This window comes from Bos taurus, chromosome 8 (assembly GCF_002263795.3).
Source record: "Bos taurus isolate L1 Dominette 01449 registration number 42190680 breed Hereford chromosome 8, ARS-UCD2.0, whole genome shotgun sequence".
Taxonomy (NCBI): Eukaryota; Metazoa; Chordata; class Mammalia; order Artiodactyla; family Bovidae; genus Bos; species Bos taurus.
The window spans coordinates 39685221-39706927 of record NC_037335.1 but is presented as its reverse complement, the minus strand read 5'-3'; the positions used below and the strand labels follow the sequence as shown (position 1 = coordinate 39706927).

Sequence of the window (21707 nt, the reverse complement as noted above, 5' to 3'; positions counted from 1 at the left end):
AGTAAATTCCACAGAACAACTTCTGAATGCCGGCGGAGGACATCAGGCAACCAGAAAAGCACTTATCAGTATAAAATTTCTTAGTACTCCTTTTGTTGCATTCGTAAATTTTGGTATGTTCTGTTTTCATTTTCATTTGTCTCTTGTTGGATCTTCTTTTATCGATTCAGGCACTCTGTGTCTTTTGATTGTGGAGTTTAATACATTTATATTTTATATACTTTATTCTTAACCTCAAAGTGAGTCTGAATTCACTTCTATCCTATTTTGTGGATGTAGAAACTGAGGCTTCAAACACTTAAGGAATTTGCTCCCATATAACATTGCTAGTAATGGTAGAGCTGGGATTTGAGCCCTGTCTCTGTGGCCCATGCCTTTAACCTCTGCTTTTTCCTGTAGACAGGACAGGGCATTTGGACTGAGCTTGAAGAATAGAGGCTTGTAAAGCGGGACAAAGAAGGAGGAGTGCTGTGGACGGAAATGTGGGCCTGTGGAGGGAACAGTGCCCAGCCGTTCTGGGGAGCGGCAGGCGATGTGGTGTGGCCTGAATGCAGGTCACTCAAGGATGTCAAGTGGAAGATGGGATGAAAAGTGAGAGCAGGAGCCTGTGGAGACTGGAGGCTGTGCTGAGGAATTGACCTTCATTCAGAATCAGTAATTTTCTTTTGGAAAGAGAATTTAGAATTTGCACATTAACCAAATAACTCCAGTGGTACAGAAAGAACTTTTGGCTGTTTTTGGCTCATTGTAGAAATTTTGGTAGGTATGAGTTGGAAAACAAAACAAAACAAAAGCACCTCTTCACTGCACTCACTTAGAGGCAGAGATAGTAAGGAATTATCATGCCCTAAAGAGAGCTGGTGAGGGTTGTGTCTTGGGGACAGGTGAGGGCTGCTAGTTTATGAAGGTCTCCTAGAGGCAGGATGGATAGGATGCAGTGATCACCTGGGTCTGTGCTAGAGGAATAGGGAGTCCTTGAGTATGATTTTGATGCTTCTCACTTATACCCCTGAATAGACGTATTTGTTCAGATAGAAACTGCAAATGTTTGGGGTGGGGTGTGGCCATGTGGTTGGCAGTGAAAATAAGTTTAGTTTTATTCATGTTGGGTTTTATGATTCCAGGTAAGTACATGGATAAGTCCAGAAAGGACTTAGAAATTGGGAATGTAGAACTTCCTAGGAAATGTAGGACTCAGGGACAAGGAAAGCTAGAAATGGATGGTTGTGGCATCAGCCACTATGTAGAAGGCAACAGAAGAGGATGGGACCCTGAAAGGTCACTAAGATTTGAAAGCAGAAAGCAACGTTCTTCCAGGAAGGGAGACTAGGGAAAATCAGAGTTGAATGGGGAATAAAGAAATCAGTGATACTTCATTAAAAATAAATAAATTAAAACTACACTGAGATGCCATCTCTCACTAGTTAGATTGGTAAAGAAACTAAAGCTTGACATAATATTCTGATGAAAGGTTGGTGAGAAGGTGAGACAATGTAATTAGTATGATTAAGAATTTGACAGTATCTAGTAAAATTCCTAGACATCAAGGGAGCTGTCAAAGGCTACTAGAGTCATGTCAAATGGACACGGAAGCCAACTTGAAGTGGCTCCTACTAGCCAAAGATGGGACAATCTAACTACCAATAAAAATAACTACAGATCAATTGATTACACATTAAATAAGGTTACATCCACAAATTTATTATGATACTTAAAAAAAAACCCTGTATTGATCATCCTTGGAAATCGACCCATTCTTTTGAAAATCAGTAATAAAAGTCAACCATTTTTTCTGCTTTTCCTATACAAACTGATAAGGGGAAGTTGATGAGGGAAAGTCTCTGTGTATCAAGGTATTGACTCTTTGTTTATGAATAAATTGCAAATAGTTTTTTTCTTAAAAAAATAAAGAGAAAAGAAAATGCAGCTTATTAGAAGCCAAGTCAGTGCCTTAAAGGGCCCAGAGAAGTAAGCATTAGGCCAAGCCGAGGGACTCACAGGAGGCTGCCACTGATAACCCTGAGGGCTCTTTCCAGTGAGTGTTGGAGTCAGAGGCCAGATAACCAGTTCTGGGCTGCAGAGTGATGGGGGGAAATGGTGGCAAGCAGAAGCTACTCTTTCAAGAACTTTGACAGGAAAGAGAATGGAAAGAAAGATATGGTGATAACTTGAGGAAAAGAATTGAGAACATCCCCTCTCTTTAACAAAAAGATTGATGATTGGAGTATTTTTGTAGGTTAAGTAGATTTACGCATGAGAGAGGGAGACTGACAAAGCGAGGTAACAAGGCGATTAAAGCTAAAGCACAGGTGCTAGAGTCAGACAGACGTGGCTCTAATTTTGGCTTTGCCATTCACTGATGTTGGGATTTTGGCCCCAAACTTTGGTTGGCACATTTATCATTGGGCCAGTTTATGACTGCTATGTGGGGCTGTTGATGCTGTGCTGTGCTCAGTCTTGTCTGACTCTTTGTGACCCCATTAGTCCGCCAGGCTCTAATGAAGTTTAAATGGAGTAATAGATGTGTAGTATGAGAAACTGGGCTGGTATAAGTAAGTATTTGGTAAATGGTGGCTGCTCTTGTTTTTATTATTATTTAAGAGGAGATGGATTGAAAATGCAGGTGTATGGTAAGAATGGCTCTAGATGGAGCATTTTGATGATGATTGGAAAGGGGTAGGAGGCATTTTGAATTTTTACTGAGTTAGGATGGGTTCCAGGGTGAGGGGACTGGCAGGGGTGTGATAAGGGAATGTGACAAGGGTGGCGAAGATGTGGGCCACTTAGGCATTGTGAGGGGTGTGTCCAGTGGGGCACAGTAACTCGGGATAAGGAAAAGGCTGTGGCACTGCAGTAAGGGCTCAGCTGAAGTGAGGTGTTTTCATGGTGCTAGCTGTGTGGTGTGTGGCTAGTCCAGCAGTAATTGGCAGCCTAGAAGGAGGAGTGGAGGAGGCAGGAGGCCATCTTCATGCAGGACTGGGTGTGGATCGACCAGGTGAGTGAGATGTGCAGAAGTATGGAGTACAGGGCGTATTAGTGAGCGTGTCACTGGAGCGACGGCCGGTGCACTCCTTACTGAGGAATGCAGCAGAGGCTGCCAGCCTGGAGAAGGCACATGGTCATGGGGTTGGAAACCTTCACAGTTGTTTTTTTTTTTTTTTTTCTTCACAGTTTTAATGGAAATAGACGTGTGTGTTGTGTAGAACTTGACATTGTGTTTAGGGAGTTGTATTTCGGGGTTTCCATTGTTAAGAGTGGTAGAATTCTAGGTGCCAACAAGATCATGGTAAGGGCAAGTGTTGGAGGTGGGGGGCCGGATGGGGTTGGGTGATGGCTTTCCTGGTGGGGATTTGATATGAGTAGAAAGGATGTGTGCTTCTAGGGGTGATAGGGGCTTAAAGTCAAGTTTTGTATTTTTCAGGAGGGTTAAGGGTGGTCTTACTTGGAGGAAAGGAACTGTGGAGTGGATTGCCTTTTCAGAGGCCTTGACTGGATTGCATGGTGAGTAGTGAGGGCACGATGTAGGGTGGATGCAGAGCCACAGGACAGAGAGAGCTGTTGCTGAGATAAAAGAAGAAACTTGGGGTGCTGCCTGAAGTTCTTTTTAGGAATTATCAAGAACAGAAGAACTTGTAAGAGAGCTTCCCTGGATTAATGTCTGTTCTCTGCAGGGCTATCCTTGGGCCCAACCATAGGCCAAGACTTGTGCATGTAGGGGGGAATATGGCTGGTGGAGGAGAAATGGTACCTTTCCCAGGGAACCCCCAGGTTGATGGATGCTTACATTGACGTCTGAAGGTGATGGTCGACTCTCATATTCTCCGACTCTTAGGAGATAGAAACAGGTTATAGAGGAATGGAAATGTGATGCAAGTGTGTGCTAAGTTGCTTCAGTTCTGTCCGTCTCCTTGCAACCCTGTGGACTGTAGCCAGTCAGGCTCCTCTGTCCATAGGCTTCTCCAGGCAAGAATACTGGAGTGGGCTGCCACTTCCTCCTCACAGGGGATCTACCTGATCCAGGGATTGAACTTACATTTCCTGCATTGGCAAATAGGTTCTTTACCACAGGTGCCACCTGGGAAGCCTGGTGATGCTAGTAGGTGGGTTTTCATTTTAAAAACTAGAGATACCTGTTTTGCTTGATGCACGTTAGTTACTTATGTGCATGTTTAGTCGTTTAGTCGTGTCCGACTCTTTGCAACCCCGTGGGTTGTAGCCAGCCAGGCTCCTCTGTCCATGGGATTCTGAAGGCAAGAATATTGGAGTGGGTTGCCATTCCCTTCTCCAGGGGATCTTCCCAACCCAGGAATTGAACCAGGGTCTACTACATTGCAGGTGGATACTTTCCTGCCTGAGCCACCAGGGAAGCCCCCCTAGTTACTAATAGCTCGACCTCATTCTCTTTAACATTGAATTTCACTGTGTACAAATTCCAAGTTAAACCCTGTTGATGGCCATTGGGATGTCTTCTGTTCTTCACTGTTGCCAAAAATGTTGTGGTTAATGGCCTTGTACACAGAGTCCTACACACTTTCAGAACTATTTCAGTTTGTTTTTTCCATTTAGAGATTTGTTTCTTCAGTGCTGTGTCATGGCAGTGAACTCTGCTTGGAGTCCACTCTCTCAGTTTGGAAATGTGATTTCCAGTGTGTGCTCTCTTTGTTTACCACAGTCCTGTGGTAACAACGTGGGTTGCATGGAGGCTGTTACACTGGGGTCTCACATGTACTCTGTACCAGGTGTACAAAAGCCTTGTGAGTTTTTTGATGCCTTTGATGAAGATGCCAGGAAACAGGGAAAGCTCTGGGATTGTACAGGGTTTTACATAACAGCTGAAGCAGCTGTTGTACCCTAGGCATCTGGGATGTAACCTCATTCCTCCCCTGCTTTTTTCCGGCGTTCTTCGAACATTCCCTGTGTAGGCTCTGAGCCAGAAGGATGCTGGTGAGGTCCCAGGCGGTTCCTCTTCCTTGAGGCTGGGGATAGGACACCTGTGCCTTCCCCCATCTAGCCCTAACTCTAGTCCTTCCTCTAAACTCCCCACGCAAGTCGACACAGCGCCCTTGCCCAGATCCCTGTCTGCAAACCAGACATTCCAGCTGCTGATCTGCAAAGCTGCCCGTTTCACAGATACCCCAAAGGAATGTGGGTTTGAATTGAGATCACTTTCTTGGCCAGCTTTGGAGCCTGGGAGAAAAGAAGCTGCTTTTGGAAAAAGCTTTAGCAGGGGTTTGTTACTTGCAAGGCTGGTTAACAGTCGGGCTGAGCTTGGAGGTTATATTCCCCATAGGAGGACTCAAGCTGGGAGAAATAGCCCCATTCTCTTGTGTGTGTCTGTGGTTTTAACTGTTCCCCCTCCCCCGCCACCCCCATCCCTGCAGAGTGCATCTCTCTGACTGACTGGCCAGGGCCTGGGAGGGAGCTGGTGGCGTTCCTGCCAGCAGCTGTGACTGGATGGTGCGGTTGCCTTTTATTTACTGCCACCCACTCTCTTACTCCCCACTGCCTGAGAGAGAAAGAAACACTGTCTTTCAGTTTTGTGATGCTGTCCCAGTAGTTCATGATTGGATGTATAAGAGTCAAGAGAAAAAGCTGGGGTGGAGGCAGGAGAGGGGCATGAGGTGGAGTTTGTTGGACGATCTGGTTTCCTTTCTCTTAATTGTAGGGAGGGTACTTAGAGAGTGAGTCTCTTGCTTTGTGTTCACACATACCCTCACTCCTTAGCCTTCTCTGACTTGTAACACCAGGGAGGGTGAAGGGTAGGAGTTCCATATGCCCTGTAGCCATGAACTTGTCTTTCATGGATATGAGTTCTTAGTATGGTACTCATAAAAGGCCCCTGGAATTGTCTGCAAAATTGTGTGTTCACGTGTTTCTTGAGACAGGGTTCATGGCTTTTACCAGATTCTCAGAGAGGTCTCTTACTCCTGAGAGGAAAGAACCTCTGCTTTGGGGTTTGAACCTTGGACTGCCAGTAGGAAAAGCAGTAGTGGACATTCACTGGGCTCCAACTACACACAAGGCATGGCTGAGCGCCTGACATGCATTGTTTCAGTTGAGCTCCCAGACCTTGTGAAGGAGAGTATTATGATCGTTATTTTTGTAACAATGAGGATGCGGAGGCACCAGGTTTTCAAGTAGCAATAATCACACCTTGGATAAAGCTCGTTGGCTATGATACCACCACTGTGCAAAGCCAGAAGCACCAGGTATAGCACATTGGTTCCAGAATGATGCAGTTTGCCAGAGCTGGGACTTAATACAGATAGTCCGATTCTAGAACTCTTAGCCAGTGTTGGTAGGACCTCCATACCAAGCCAGAGAGCACCACAATGACTCTGGGATGCAGCCGGCTTTAAAGTTCCTTTCCTTCATTACTACAGTGCCTGAATTCTAGTACACGCTTCCATTGGCCCCGATTAGCACTTTTACCTACTGAGTTTCCACATCCCTGGAGGGATCAGGGAAGAAGATTGCCTTTGGGAAGTCGTATCTGTTTAATTTTGAATCTTGGTTCTGTGATTCAGTTGTCTTCAGTGAGACCCCTGAAGCAGAAACCCGTGGCCTTACCTCAAGGTTGCTGCTAAGTCGTTTCAGTCGTGTCCGACTCTATGTGACCCCATAGATGGAAGCCCACCAGGCTCCCCCGTCCCTGGGATTCTCCAGGCAAGAGTACTGGAGTGGGTTGCCATTTCCTTCTCCGATGCATGAAAGTGAAAAGTGAAAGTGAAGTCACTCATTCGTGTCCGACTCTTAGCGACCTCATGGACTGCAGCCTACCAGGCTCTGCCATCCATGGGATTTTCCAGGCAAGAGTACTGGAGTGGGGTGCCATTGCCTTCTCCTACTTCAAGGTTACGTGAGCATAAAATAAGATGACCATGTACCTGAAAGAGCTTTGAAAGCCACGAGCACCATGGGATTATGTATCAGGATAGTGACATCTGTATTTTCCTGCAGAATGCAGGCACTTCAGGCCTCAGAGGGACAGCACCCTCTTGGTCCAAAGGGTATGAGACCTGGGACTGTTTATCGAAGCTGCCTGTGGTCAAAAGTACGTTCTGGACAGAAGAGGTGGTGATGTAACTGGGCTGTGTGTGTGTGTGTGTATTGAAAAATCCCTCTTTACTCTTTCCTCATTTTGGGTTTGTCCTTTGAGTCAAGTCAAATATTTATCGAGTATTTCTGAGTACAAAAGTAGTGTATGAGAGACTTGTGAGGGATACGGAGGTAGAGCCCCTTTCATTATGAAGCATGCAGTGTTATCGGAGAGCAAGGACGGCCTGAGTGTATATGAAGGGAGACGTGTGGTAAGTTCAAGTGCAGGCCACAGGTGGGGCGTCCTGGAGGGTTTCAGGAGAGAGGGAGAACTCCAGGTTGGAAGAATGGAAGCAGGTAGATCAGGCTGAGGGATTTGGACACTTTGGTTCATGGAGCTGGGGATGGTGGTGTTGGGTTGGGGATGAACCAAACAGACTAGGGGTCTGATCGCAAGATCTGGGAAGGCCTGGAGTTACTGGGAGCTTCTCCCTTACATGTGGGAGCTGGATCTTTTGGTGAATGTCCAGGATGGGTCAGAAAGGGGAGCTTGATGCCAGTCAGATTCTTTGGTTTTTGTTTCTGCAGTCCAAATGAAAATTAAATGTGTTATTGACAGTAATTTTCGAACAGTTGGGCTGGGCTGGGGAGACCACACACCTGGTTTTCCCTGTTGGACTTTGTGCCTGGGGTTTGGATCAGAGTAATGGAAAGATCGTGTGTTGTTCTTCATTTCTTTAGCCCCTCGTTCCACATGCACAGCCAGCCCCTAACCATACATCGGACATTGGAAGTGCTTAGTACATACTTACTTTTTATTTGGTTGGTTGATTTGGGGAGAACCAGTCTGTAATAAAGTTTAATTTGAGGCAGTAGTTTCCAGTTCCTCAAGCAGCACTCTTTTAATTTGAGTTGATTTGAGTTGCCAATATCTTTCCTTTCCTTTCTGAGGCTGTCCTGTTGTAAAAGTGCTAATTATCACTAATTGGACCATTAGGTAGCAGTTGTAAGGAGCCTGTATCAGCCATAAATAGCATTGTCGGCACTTACATAATCGAAAATAGGCGTGAGTTAAAAACCTGTTTAGACCTATATAGACAGCCCCACTATGTTCTTTTACTAATGTTTTTTCTGCTTCTTTTGTCAGCATACCATGGGGTGGATTGGGTCACCCAGAGGCCCAGGTCAGTCCCAGTGGGGTGTCTGTCCTGGTCTTAGGTTTCTAAGAGAAAGACTTAATGGTAACAGCAATGGGGATGTTCAGAGAATACTTCAAAGGGAGTCTGGCGCATGCCATACAGGGGGGCAATTGCCTTTACTTGTTCCAAAATTGAGGTGAACCATTTCTAGCGGGGAGGGAATGGGTAGGCAATCTAGAGCAGGGTTGGCAGCTGCTTTTATTTTATACTTTCCAAGTGTCTATATTGTTTGGGTGTTTTTCATCCAGGACTTTTTATAACAATACAAAAATTATATAATAATAAAAATAATAATGTAAAAATTGAGTTATGATACTACAAAGTTTAGTAATTAAATACAGGTGGAGAATAGAAAGAAATTAGAAACATCATTTTGTTATGGCAGTACCACAAATATTTGCTAGCTTTGTGACTGACTTTTCTCCGCTGTGGAGTCCAAGCAGAATGACACCCTTAACTCCAAGTTGCAGGTATTCGGTACGTGTATCACCTCAGATGGCAAACCGGATTGTGGATTCTGCAAGGAGCATCCTCAACAAGTTTATACCTGATATCTATATTTACACAGACCACATGAAAGGCATCAACTCTGGGAAGTAAGTGTCTGTGCATTTTGGAAGCCTAATTCTGCCGCCTCTCTAAGCATTTTTCATACTCCTGGTCTCTGATTGAAGCTTAAGCTGCCAGCTCTGAGGTTGGGCAGCCAGAGGAAGAATGATTCGCCTTTTTTTTCCTTCTGACTTACTGCCATTGTCACCACCAAGTATATTCTGAGCATCTATCACATGGAAAGCATCGCCGTGCCCAGTGCTGGGTGATGAGGGTTTGAGATATCAGCCTCGGGGAATTAAAACCCAGCTATTAATAAAAGTGCCTCCAGCTTTAAATCCCATCTGCACTCTGTTCCCACTAAAAAGTAAAGTAAACAAAGTTCTCCCACCCTGAGTAAATAACAATTTAGGGAAAAAAATCCTTTGTTGGTCTAAGTGCCAGTCGGTGTGTCTCTCCATCAAGGGGAACAACACCCTTAGAGCCAGAGAAACTTGTTATTGCAGATTTTAATTTGGTTTAGTTAGAGCCTTTGTGGAAAACCTCACGTTAGAACATAAAAAGTTAATAATGATGATTTATGTAATGAAAATATCTGTTTTAGGCTTTTGTTATATATTTAGAAACCACTAATTTTTTATTATGAAAATGTTAAGCGTACAGAAAAGTTGGAAGGATAATACAGTGTACACTTGTATATTTTTCTTACTTGTAAGTAGAGATTATTTTGCCAAATTTGCTTTCCTTGTATGTGAGTTTTCTCTGTTTTTGCTGAGCCATTTTAGTGTGAATGACAGTATCTTTACACTCTGGACCTGAACTTTTCAGGTTGTGTCTTACAAAAGTAAGAACATTAGACACTGACAATTGTGAGATAAGAAATCAGTTTTTTTCCTAAGTTGTACCACAGCTCATCCTTTCATAGTCCTTTCTCTGAGTTTCTTTAACCTCAGCAAAAGAAGGAAAGAGAGGGGAAAGAAGGGGGCGAGTGTGTTATGGGATCTCTGACCTTCATGAGGCCTAAGGAAAAGATAAAGGAGATTTCACAAATGCAGTGGTGGCTCTTTGTCCAGAGCAACAGAGGAGGTGGTGTCAGAGCTTAGAGTTGGGACAGGATTTGTGTGCAAAGCTGGCCTTTTCCCTGGGAATTGGAAAGGTCAGTGATGGTCCCAAACTTTTGGTGTATTGCTCAAATACCACTGGTGGTGTCCTCATTCCTAACATGTGAGTGATAACGCCTACATCCCTAGGTTACTGTTACTGTAAAGATGAAAAGATCCCATATGTAAGCCCCTAATGCAATGCCGGGCACATAGTAGGTGCTGCAGAAATGGTAGCTGCTAATGCCGTTCTTGCCTTTTTCCTCCCTTCTTGGCTGCAGGTCTGGGATTATGTGTCAGCTGTTTTTGGGGAGAGGGAATTACAAGGGATGGGGGAGGATAGGTGGTGCCAGCAGCTGTCTGAGTGGCCTGATCTCTGTCGTGCCTTGTCATCTGGCTTCTCGCTCTACAAAGAAGCAGAGCAGACCAAAAGGCTGTGCTCCCAGCTAGAATGTGGCTTTTCATAATGCCATCATTGACCAGCTGACCCTAGTGCTGCTCAAGGCCCATACTTGCGAATAATGAGTAGGAAGCTCACATGTGTATGGAGATGTAGGCATAATGTAGCCTTGTTTTATAGGTAAAATTTACCTATAAAACCAATGCACGATGTTAAATTTGCATTCTGCTTTCTAAATAACAAGTTACGGTTGACAAACAGTGATCTTCCTTCTCCCTTATGAAATTACAGTCACGAGTAGCTATTTTCCTTTTCTAATTCAGTGACGTGTCCTCGTAAGTTAAGCTTGCTGAACTCTGGGAGTGAGTCCTGTGTGGCCACGCCCTGGGACTTTGGGAGCCAGCAGTTCTTGGGGACCTGTGTCAGTTGTTTATCCAGTGCACATTTGTCCAGCATGGTCCCATTTTGATTCCCAAAGTCATGACTTTTTTGAAAAATCTAACCATTTATCAATGAGAAAGCTTTGGAGCCCGTTATCTATAAACTGTACTAATGCCATCTTCAGTGAGGTCACTTGGTGATCAGCTGCTTTGTCAGCATAACTTGAAATAGGCCTGATAATATACATAGCCCAAATTGGGGGGTGGGGGATGTCGGCATAACGTGCATAGAGCATAATATGTTATCGTGTTTTCTCTGTAAAACAAATACGATATCAACAGTCTTGATTAAATGTGAAGTTCATTGTAATAAGTACACAATACCTCAAAAATTTCACATGGATGGAAAAGTTTGGAAGTGCTTAGGAACTGCAAGTTAAGTGGGTTTGAGCAGTGATGATGGCTTGTCTCCTGGCCCTTCCTCCCTCCGTTTTCTCTTTGTCATTTTGTGCCACTACCTCTGCTGATGAGTTGGGTGCCCCCTTCCCTTCTCCTGGTCAAGTGAGTCATAGGCAACTTGAGATTGTGCTTTAAATGTCCCATGATGATGCTGGGAAGTACAGTGTTAGATTGTTGAGTGTGACTCAGAGTGCCCTGGAACCTGTGTTCTCACTGCTCCCTGTCCCCTTGGCAGGTGTTATTAACCTTTGGCTGTATAGACGATCAATTTTTTTTTTTTTTAAAGAAATTAAGGACCAACCAGTATAGTTAGCCCCTGTCGTGAGCTCATATAGTACATTATTAATTTTACATGTAGTTTTTCTGAAACAAATATTTTGGCTAGTTTTGTGCTAGATGCATAGAAGGTGCTTCATGAACATGTATGTTGAATTGTGTTAAAGGAGGCAGGGCTGTATCATGCTTGCATGTGGAGTGTACTGCTGGGAGCTGGATATAGCTAACCCTGGAACAACGCTTGGATTAGGAGTGCTGAACTTCCCTGTACTCGAAACCAGCGGTCAGCTCTCCATCTTTGGTTCCTCTGTATCCGGGGTTCGTATTTAGTGAAAAAAGGTCTGTGTCACTGGACCTGAGCAGTTCAAACCTGTGTTATTTAAGGGTCAGTTATATTTGTTTGAAAGGCACTGAGCAAGGTAGACATGAGGTGTCACGTCTAGAAGTTTTGTGGGGAGATGCTTGTGTTTATTATTGTCAGCTGATTTTGTTTTACATCAAACTGGTTGTCACTAAGCCTCATGAGGGCAGGGGCCCGTGTGTGCCCCAGTTCCTGGGTATGTGGAAACTTTCTCCTAAATGTTTTTTGTGTGCATGAGTGCACGAGGCATTTGTGGTCCTGGACTGGTAAGGGTGTTAGGTTCTGGCTGCTGGTGGTCAAAACACCTGGGCGAGAACATGATACTTACTGGCTTCTGGATTCTATTCATTGAATTCTGAGTTAGCGATGTCCCGTGGGGACAAAAGCATAAAGGTGTACCTTCTCTAGGCCCGTTCTCCTTGGGTGGTCTTTGCCATCACGGGGCAACAACTTGCTGTGTCTCAAGAAGAGCTATAATCAGGTGGTCTCCAGGCTGCTTACATTTCTGGGGTGGTTGAGTGAGGGCCAAGGAAGTGGAGAACTTGTGTGGTCTTTGGCTTCTGGAAGACCATGTTTGAAATGCATATCAATCTTCTTTCTGGCTGTGTGGACTTGATGCTCGTTGCTGGATTTGTCCATTTCCTCAGTTGTAAGGTGGGATGGTAATATTTACTCTGCAGAGTCATGTCAAGCCCCTAGCTCAGAAACTGGCTGAGAGTAGAACTCAATATCTGGTAGCTGTTAGGGTGGCTGTACATGTGGAGTGTTACAAACTCTCACAGTGTACGGTGTGGGCGAAGGGAGGGCTGAAAGGCAAAGCAGTGCAGATTCTCATCACCTTTGGTTTTGCCATGTTGTGCCCTCACTGAGTCATGTGTATTTCCAGTGTGAGCTGGTAGGATCTCTAGTAAGGCCTGATATAACCAGACAGAGTGCCATCAAAAGGATGTTTGTCTTCTCTTTTGACTGGTGAATGCAAACCCTGCTTCATACACTACTCAGTGTCTGTGCCTTTGAACCTCCAGGTCTCCGGGCTTTGGGCTGTCCCTGGTTGCTGAGACCACCAATGGCACTTTTCTCAGTGCTGAGCTGGCTTCCAACCCCCAGGGCCAGGGCGCAGCGATGCTGCCCGAAGACCTTGGCAGGAACTGTGCCAGGCTGCTGCTTGAAGAGATCTACCGGGTATGTCCTCAACTTCTGCAGGTCTGGGAGAGGAGCACCTGGAAGCAGTTCCCATGTATCTTCATTAGCAACTTTCTTTCTCTTTGAAGGGCTTCAGTCAAGGAGTTAACCTCTTCCTACCCTTTAGACAGTTCAGCATTAACTAGCTTAGTGGGTTAGCTAACTAGTCAGTGAGCAGAGACTCAGCCCCATTGGTTTGATACAAACAGCAGGTAAGTTTTAACGATTGGGAGGGCAGAGAACTAGAACAGAGTCATGCATGAGGGAGGAGATGAAAAATGAAGCAAGTTAGGCAGTGACTGGCCAACTGAAGGGCACGCACTGCCCTCCCCAGAGCAGGGACCTTCTCTCAGCCCCCCAGTCGTTGCCATGGCATGGGTGAGGGCTCGTTCTTCTCAGATTTTTCAAGAAAAACTGGAAAGCTGGATTTGTATGTGACAGTTAATTCAGATAAAAAACAGTGTAGTAGGGTCAACTTTGCACAGCGTTCGGGAGCATTGACGACTGTCTAAGGAAGGCAGGCCTGTGTCAGAGCACAGTAGGGGCTTGGGAAGATGAGACAAAGAAAAAGTGACGACAGGATGCTGAAGACAAGCCTGTACCACCGGTCATTTTGCTTAGACATTCATCTGCGCTCCTGTCTCTTTCCAGTGGACCTGGGGGAAGTGGATGTATCTCATTACGGAACAGCCCAGTGGGAGCCCACAGGCACAGTTGGAATGTGGGTTTTAAATCTCCATAAATGGCAGATTATAAGCCTCAGGGTGAAAGCACAGTCTACCAGTCCCCAAGACATGCAATCTGGATTAGGTTATTATTTTTTTTCTTTACTCTAGTTAAATTCTACTTTAAACCATTTAATTGTGGCTGGACTGCATTTTTTTTGTTTGTTTTAAATCATTAAGAAAACTTCTTTTGTGTGGGTCTGTGATCTTTAATTGCTAAAAAGGATGAAGATGCTTCTTGTTTTTATAATAATTCTTTGTAAGTCTGTGATGTGACATGGTTTAAATAAGGAATAAAAATCCATCTCCTTTGGTACCATTTATTTTTACTAAAGTTTTAATCCTCTGATCTAATTCCTCTTGTTCCATTTATGTCTCATCAGTTACCAAGCCCTCTTGATTTCATTCCAGACTTTCTGGAACTACCCTAGCCTATCCATCTCTCTGGCACCATCTACTACCCTCTTCCCTTCCACACCAACCTCCTCTGATTAGATGTACTGGCTTTCCCTTCTTGCAGAGAGCAAATCCTTTCCACATTCTCTCCAACATCGTCTTCAGTCTAAATCTCCCCCTAAACAGTGATCTGATCTTGTTACTCCTGTGCTCAGAGATCTTCACCACCTTCTCACTTTCCCAGGATAAAATCAAAACCCTTGACCCAGTGAGAAAAGCCCTGCCTCAGCCTCCCTGCTCCGCCTTGTCCCTGCAGTTTCGTATAGTTCTCCTCAGAGGGCACTCAGTCACTTTCAGGCTGGCCTCCTGGCTGTTCCTCACTGGCCCTGGGTCATATTTTCCCCCATCCTCCTGTTCTTCTTCCCTCTCCAAATCCTGCTCATCACTCCAGGGCCAGCTCAAATCCCCACCTCCACAAAGCCTCTCTCTGATGCTGGGCGAGTGACTACCCCTACCCCATCACCTTGGCAGTCCTGGTGCCCTCAACAGCATAGCTTCATCTTCACCTTGAACTCTTACTGGTTCCTGCTCATATCTCATCTTTATAGTGAGATTGAAGCTACTTGGCACAAGGATTGTATCTTCTGCTTTTGGAGTGGCCCCACCACTCCCTCCATGGTGTCCTGTACACAGACCCTAATATATTTATTGCAGTGAAGTGTTGGTTCAGCACGTAATAAAAATCAGTTGAGGAACTTCCCTAGTAGCCTAGTGGATAAGAATCTGCCTGCCAATGCAGGGGACACGGGTTCGATCCCTGGTCCAGGAAGAACCCACATGCCTCAGAATAACTAAGCCCATGTGCCACAACTACTGAGCCTGTGCTCTAGAAACTGTGCTCCTCAACAAGAGAAGCCACTCCGATGAGAAGCCCTCACACCGCAAGGAAGAGAAGCCCCTGCTAGCTGCAACTATAGAAAGCCTGCACAAACGCCAGTGAAGACACAGTGCCACCAAAAATAAATAAATTAATAAAATAAATAAAAATCAGTTGAGAATGGCAGAACAGCACTACAGTGATAGGAAGCAGAGACGAAAGAGAACAGTTTTAATTTTATGAAATGGAGTGAATTCTGTAAAAAAGAAATAGTGTTGTTGGTTCATATATTCTCCATGGGGTCAGGTTTTCCTTTTAGATGGAAATATATGTGCTATATAACTCTTGTTCTAAAATTTGCTAAAGAAGGTAAATATTGTCCTTTATCAACTCAGGTAGATTTAAGAAGAGCAGATTTTCATAAAGCCTGGCTGGAGGATCCACTTCCTGGTTTTCTTACTCCATTGTAGGAAGTTTTAACGGCAGAGAATGAGTGTCTGCATCTGGGAACTGACTTACTTCCTACCCTGCACACATTGAAAAAGGAGAGAGATGTGCTCACATAAGCAGCAGTAGGCGACCACCTAACCTGTTCAAAGTCTGGGAGATTCTAGCCCTGAACGGTGATGTGTCATGGTTAAAAACTAGATTTCTTGTGATGTGTGCAAAATATGTTGATGTCATCCTGCTTTCGCTATTTACAATGCAAGTTTAAATTGTTTTTGGAACTTCCCTGCCTAAGGGAAGTGGTCCAGTGGCTAAGACTGCATCCTCCCAACACAAGGGGCCAGGTTCAATCCCTGGTCAGAGAACTAGAGCCATGTGCTGCAACTAAGAGTCTGCATGCCGCAACCAAGGATCCCGCATGCTGCAACTAAGACCCAGTGCAGCCAAATAAATGAGTAAATGTAGCTAGCTAACTGACTAAATAAATTGTTTTAAATAAAGTTATCCCAGAAAGAATGATCTGAAATAAAGACATTGTTTAAAGCACAAATGGAAACAGCAGGAATGCACACATCAAGTGTAAGAATGGCTAAAGTGGTTGAGAAATTCAAGAATGAAAAAAGAAAGGCAACCAAAGCAGTTATACTTCAGGAGAAATTTTTGAAAAGAATTCTGTTCTGCTTCTTGATTTGGAGGAACAGGGAAAATGAAAGATCATGCATAAATAGTAAGAGTGGAGGGATTGCATTTGGGAGGTTCTCCAGTTCTAAGGCACACAGGAAGAGCTGAAGAGGGGAATCTAATGGGACATGGCATGGAGTTTCTGAATGTAATTAAATAAGTGTTTCAGGTAAGACCCTTGAAAGGGAATGGTCCTTTCATGTCAGATTAGCTGTGGTGTTCTCTGAAAGATATTAATAAGTAAAAATGTCATTCACTTAACCCATGTTAATTACCTGTGCAAAAATGATTATGCCTTTTTGCTTATATGTCCTGCTGTGGGTTTAATTACGAAGGGAAAGTTTTATTTTTCCTTAGATATACTTCAGTAAACTTCAATGTCTATTGATTCTGATAGTCTCAACTCATACAATTATTTTGATTAACTGTTAGTTTAACCCCCTACAGTTGTTAATATGAGGATAACTCTTTAAAAAACCCTTACTCAGTTTTATTATTGTTTGAACTTTGCAGTCTGCTCTTCTGTGTGTCTGCTCTGGGCATCTGTGTCTTTTTTTTCCTCCCTCTATTTGATTGGTTTTCCATTATCTGATTGGTACAATATTAATCTTTATAGTGTTTTTATTTACAGGGTGGATGCGTGGACTCCACCAACCAGAGCCTGGCTCTATTACTCATGACCCTTGGACAGCAGGATGTTTCCAAAGTCCTGCTCGGACCACTCTCTCCCTACACGTGAGTTGTTTTCTTTCAGCTTCCTTATATTGTCCACTTCTGTTCCCTGATAGCTCAGTTCGGAAAGAATCTGCCTGCAATGTGGGAGACCTCGGTTCTATTCCTGGGTCAGGAAGATCCCCCTGGAGAAGGGATAGGCTACCCACTCCAGTATTCTTAGGCTTCCCTTGTGGCTCAGCTGGTAAAGAATCCTCCTGCAATGTGGGAGATCTGGATTCAGTCCCTGGGTTGGGAAGATCCCCTGGAGAAGGGAAAGGCTACCCACTCCAGTATTCTGGTCTGGAGAATTCCATGGACAGTCCATGGGGTCACAAAGAGTCAGACATGACTGAGTGACTTTCACTTCACTTTGTCCTCCAGTTGCACGAAACCTTGAAAGTGTTATACTGAACACTGTCCTGTGGACACCTGATTGTACTAATTCATAAATGAGCTGGAGGTTGTCGTTTTCATCTGGTGTCTCAAGGATTCGGCCTTCTTTTCTTTCCTGCAGTTTCTTCCTGTCCATCTGTCGCTCCCATGTCCTTAAAGCTGCGTGATATGTGTTTGACAGTTCTGTCTGTGCTTTAGACCTTATTTCGATTTTGGAGGTGTACTATTATATATATAGCTTGGGTGTTATTGTTAGTTTTTAAAAATTCCTCTTTTCTCTAGTCATAGGAAAAAGGACTGCCTTTTTGTCCGAAAGACAAAGTTCATAGTAACACCACTGGACTAGGAGGGAAATGCAGAAGTGAGTTTGAGGCCAAGGGGTTGTTATCAGAAGTTGACTGCTGGGTTTTAAAGTAGGCATTCTCCAAAAAGAGCAGATCCTCAGAAGACTTGAATCTAAACAGCACAGTGAAAAAGCATTACTGAAAGTAAGTGAGGTTGCTGTGAACAGCCCCTTTGAGCACTGATATCTCTGTACATGTGTCTGTGTGCTTAAAGATTGTTCTGTAGCCACCTATGGGTGGGTAGCTTGGGAGGAGTGTGCCTTGGGTGCAAGGGAATATTCAGGTAGATATGAGACTGAACTGTCCTTTTTCGGTTATCATGGTACCGATGCTGTATATCTGAAAGGTACAGTACTGTGATAACTGAAGAATGGTGGTGCCATCACATTGAGAAAGGCTGGGCACTGCAGAGGGGCTGGCACACCACTGGACCATGGTGTTATGGGCAGAGACCACGGTATTCTTCTGGAGGCTTTTTTTTTTCCTGTAAGTTGATGGTGGAAGGCTCTCCGAAACAAGGAAATGGAAGAGAATACATTCTGTTAGCAGTGTGGAAAGACAGATAAGCAGGAAACTGATGAGGACCACATTATCTCCTGATAACTTGTGTAAAGTAAATGTTTCACAGGACAGGAAATCTGAAATTGACTAATCCTAAATGACAAGCTGACATGAGGAATCAACATTGCTGAGAGAGACTTTACAGTTAGCACAGCACCCTAAGTGCAGAGATTGGCTTTCCGGTGAGGGTTTGCTGGAAGTGACTGGCGGCTGTGTGACCACCACAGCCCACTCCAGCTTCTTAGCCAGTCTCATCGCTGCTGCTTTCCCAGCCTTGGTTTCGGGGCCTGGCCGCTCACCCAGCCTCAGACAGTGTCTAGAAATGTGTGTGGTCGTGGGGCATGGGTTTTGGCAGAACATTATGTGAAAAATGGAATGTATATTTTTATTTTTCCTTGACACTTTTTTTTTTCTCTCTCTTTTAGAGTTTTGTTTTTTTTCAGTTTGCTACAGAGCCTTGTATAGTCTTTTTAAGTCAGCAAACTCTGTGGAGATGGTGAAGATGTGACTGGACATTTTTTAAAGTTCCTGTGTCCTTGACACACTCCCTCACTAAACATTAATTGCAGTGTCTTGTCTTCCAGAAACCTTGCCTAAAATTACACATCTCCTGGAAAACAAAGTAGTCTGCTCTGAATGGAGCTTTACAGAAGTAGGACAAATTGCAAAATTTTGTGTTTTGAGCCTTGGGGCTGGAGCTCGCAGGACATGTTCCTCTGGGTTACCCACCTCCCAGGGCTTCCTGCAAGAGGGGTGGCCAGGGGCTTGGAAAGGGCAGCCTCTCATCTTTCAGTAAACTAGCACGAGGTGGTGGTGGGAGGGGGTCTCTTTTTGAAAACTGTTTCTGTTTGGGACCCTTCTTCCCTTAATCATCATGGAAAGCTCCAGAAGCCCAAAGTGATGCAGGGCAAAGGTGGGAAGAAATACATGAGCTGCAGGGCAGACAAAGTTATCATCACCTGTTTACATACAGGCATTACATACATTACGTTAATGGTGAAAAGGATAGAATCCGCTGTCAGGTAGATGGCGGTGAGGGGACAGCTTATCCCAGTTGGATTCAGGAACTTTGGAGACCAAACTATCACACTTATTTTTATGTGCGGTTAAAATAATAAAAATCTGCTTTCTGTAACCTCAGATTTCTAAAGAAAACCAGAAGCAAGATCCTCCTTGGTTTAAAGAAATGTATTTCTTCTGGCAGTTTGCACATTTTGATTTGTATAAATAACTTTAAAAATGTATTTACAGAGCACTGGGATCAGGCAGGATAGTTTTTTTCCAGCAGTGTTGCTTTCAAAAACCCTTTCTGGAAAATAAGGGTCCCTTGTTTTTCTCCTTTCATCTTCTCTCTTATTGCAGGATGTGACTGGTAATGATTTTCTGTGTTACTTGAGAAAGTAAGTCAATATGTGTGAAATTCTCTGGGAAAGCCAGAGATTTTTTTTTCCCCCCAGTAGAATGAAATAGTATTGGATGACATGGTGGTAATGTGGAGAATCTTATTTCTTTTCCGTTTGTGGAGTTCTGGGTGATTTACAATTGGTAATGATGATTCTACGTTCCCTTCAAAAAGCTTAGTTTTACAGTTTAGGGACAGTTTGTACTTCATTTAAAATTATGGTTACATAGCAATGAGCGTCTTAATTAGCGCTTGCAGAAACCGTTTATGATCGGAAACTGCAGTGACCACAGCTCTCTGTGTTCTTCCAGTGCACTGGTATTGGAGCCCAGCCTATCTGGATTTCACTTCTACCTATACTTTGCAGCACTGGGAGACCATGGACAAGGTCCTTAGCATCTCTGAGCCTCAGTCTCATCCATAGAGAAAGTCATTGGTCCTGAAGTCATGGGCTTGTGGAGGTGGAGTGAGGCTTTTAGACGAGATTGGGCACTTAGCGCTCCAAACAGCATGCCTGGTGAAGCTCCATCAGTGCTCAACGCACAGGGAAGTCCAGTCTCCAGTTTAGGTTATTTTGAACATAAGGAGGAGTTACTTTGGGTGATCTCAGGCCTGAAGTCAGCTGTAAATTGTCTATCTCTAGATCTGTGTCCACTGATTTTTTAAAATTTATGACTTAGCTTCCTTCAGTCACATTAATAAACAGATTACACATATTTTACTTACTGTTCCCAAGAATTCTGTAAGTTTATTTAACAACATTTATAGTGTTCACTGTTGGCCAGGTGTTGTTTTAAGTGCTTTACAAATACGAACTCATTCAGGTTTCATGATAATCCCACAAGGGTTTAGATAAAGACAGGTACTGTTGCACACTCTATTTTACAAGTGAGGAGATTGAGACACAGAGAGGTCGAGTCACATGCCCAGGGTCACTCACACAGTCAGCAACTGAGGTTTTTGACCTCTGACGTCCTGTCCCTGACCCACTGTGCTCTTCAGTAGAGCATATAACATACATGTTACTGAACTCCAGGTACCTCCCTGCCTGAGCAAGTATGCCATGCTGTATCTTCTCAAAATCCTTGTTTCAAATTGTCATAAAATAATTTCCTTCTGTCTTTCTTTGGAAGTCTAAAGTAAACCATGTCACTTTGTTTTATTCCAGTTTTAATAACTGACATCTTTATACTATTTTTGAAGTGCTGGGGAGTGAGAGCCCAGTGTCCTTGTCAGACGCTGACTGATGGGGGTCGTTGGCTCACCCAGCATGTAGCACAGCAACGTGAGGATCAAGGCGAGTGATGCGCAAGAGTACTGAGAGCTGCTGGTCGAGCCTGCTGCTCTTTGGGTTCGTTGCCTAACTGCTCTCTAGGAGCCAGCACAACACATGCCGCTGTATTTACATCTGGGGAGTGGTTTAAATGCTGCAAAGCCCTGCCAGCTTACTATGCTCTTTGAGCCGCAGAACACATTTGGAATATGGTAAAAACAAGTGATATCCTTACTTTTCAGATGAAAAAGAGGTCAGTCACCTGCTTATAGTTAGTTCTTGGCTGAACTTGGCCTGGGGCCCCTGTCTCATGAGAGTGCAGCCTGCCTGGCTCTCTTGTTTCCTGTTGCCTTATAATGGAGTTTAATAACTTAATTCCTGGAGCAGAGGTCAGTGGGGCTTTGGGAAAGTTGCTCTTTGGCAGAAGAAGTACCACCAATACATCTAAAAGCTGCCGTGTAGTGACTTCAGGGGGCCCCATTGAGCAGATTCTCTTCCCACCCCCAGATCTTCCATCCCCTCAGCTTGCAGATCAACTCCTTAGACCCCAAAGGTAGGTGATTCCAGTGTCTGAGTGGCTTGGTGGAGCAGGAGGCAGGACCCTCTGGCATGGTTTGGTCTGTGGAGCTGCCAGAGGGAGCTCATTGTGACTCCTCTCACTGCCATGCTCTAGCAGGCTCTAGAGGGGGACCTGCTAAGAAGGGCTGTATTTTAAGGGGCAGTGCCAGGCAACCTGACAAGTTCCAGGCAATTGGGATCAAATGGGCAGATGACAGTGAGCCCAGTGGCCTTCACCTGTTGACCAGTAGTGGTGGTGGGAACAACCTGCTCTTGGAAAATACCCAGGAAAAATTACCTCTGTGCTCTAGGAGTCTCTGAAACCTGCTTGTCAGATGGACTGGAGGCATTCACAAAAAGTCGGTTGTTTATATATATATATATAAATCACT

The 21707-nt window shown here is 44.4% G+C and overlaps 1 protein-coding gene and 1 non-coding gene across 4 annotated transcripts in view; both read left to right on the top strand.

Annotated features, from left to right (window-relative positions):
- RCL1 (RNA terminal phosphate cyclase like 1) overlaps positions 1 to 21707 on the top strand; it is a 220382-nt gene that overhangs the window by 36528 nt on the left and 162147 nt on the right. For 2 of the 3 annotated variants that reach the window (XM_024995983.2, NM_001077131.1), the window contains 3 exon segments: positions 8708 to 8833; positions 12788 to 12944; positions 16702 to 16805. In XM_024995983.2, coding sequence (XP_024851751.2) covers positions 8708 to 8833; positions 12788 to 12944; positions 16702 to 16805 — 387 coding nt within the window. 3 annotated transcript variants of the gene reach the window in all.
- Positions 17821 to 17899, top strand: MIR101-2 (microRNA mir-101-2). Its single transcript, NR_031264.1, has one exon. It is a non-coding gene; the product is annotated as a microRNA mir-101-2 (primary transcript).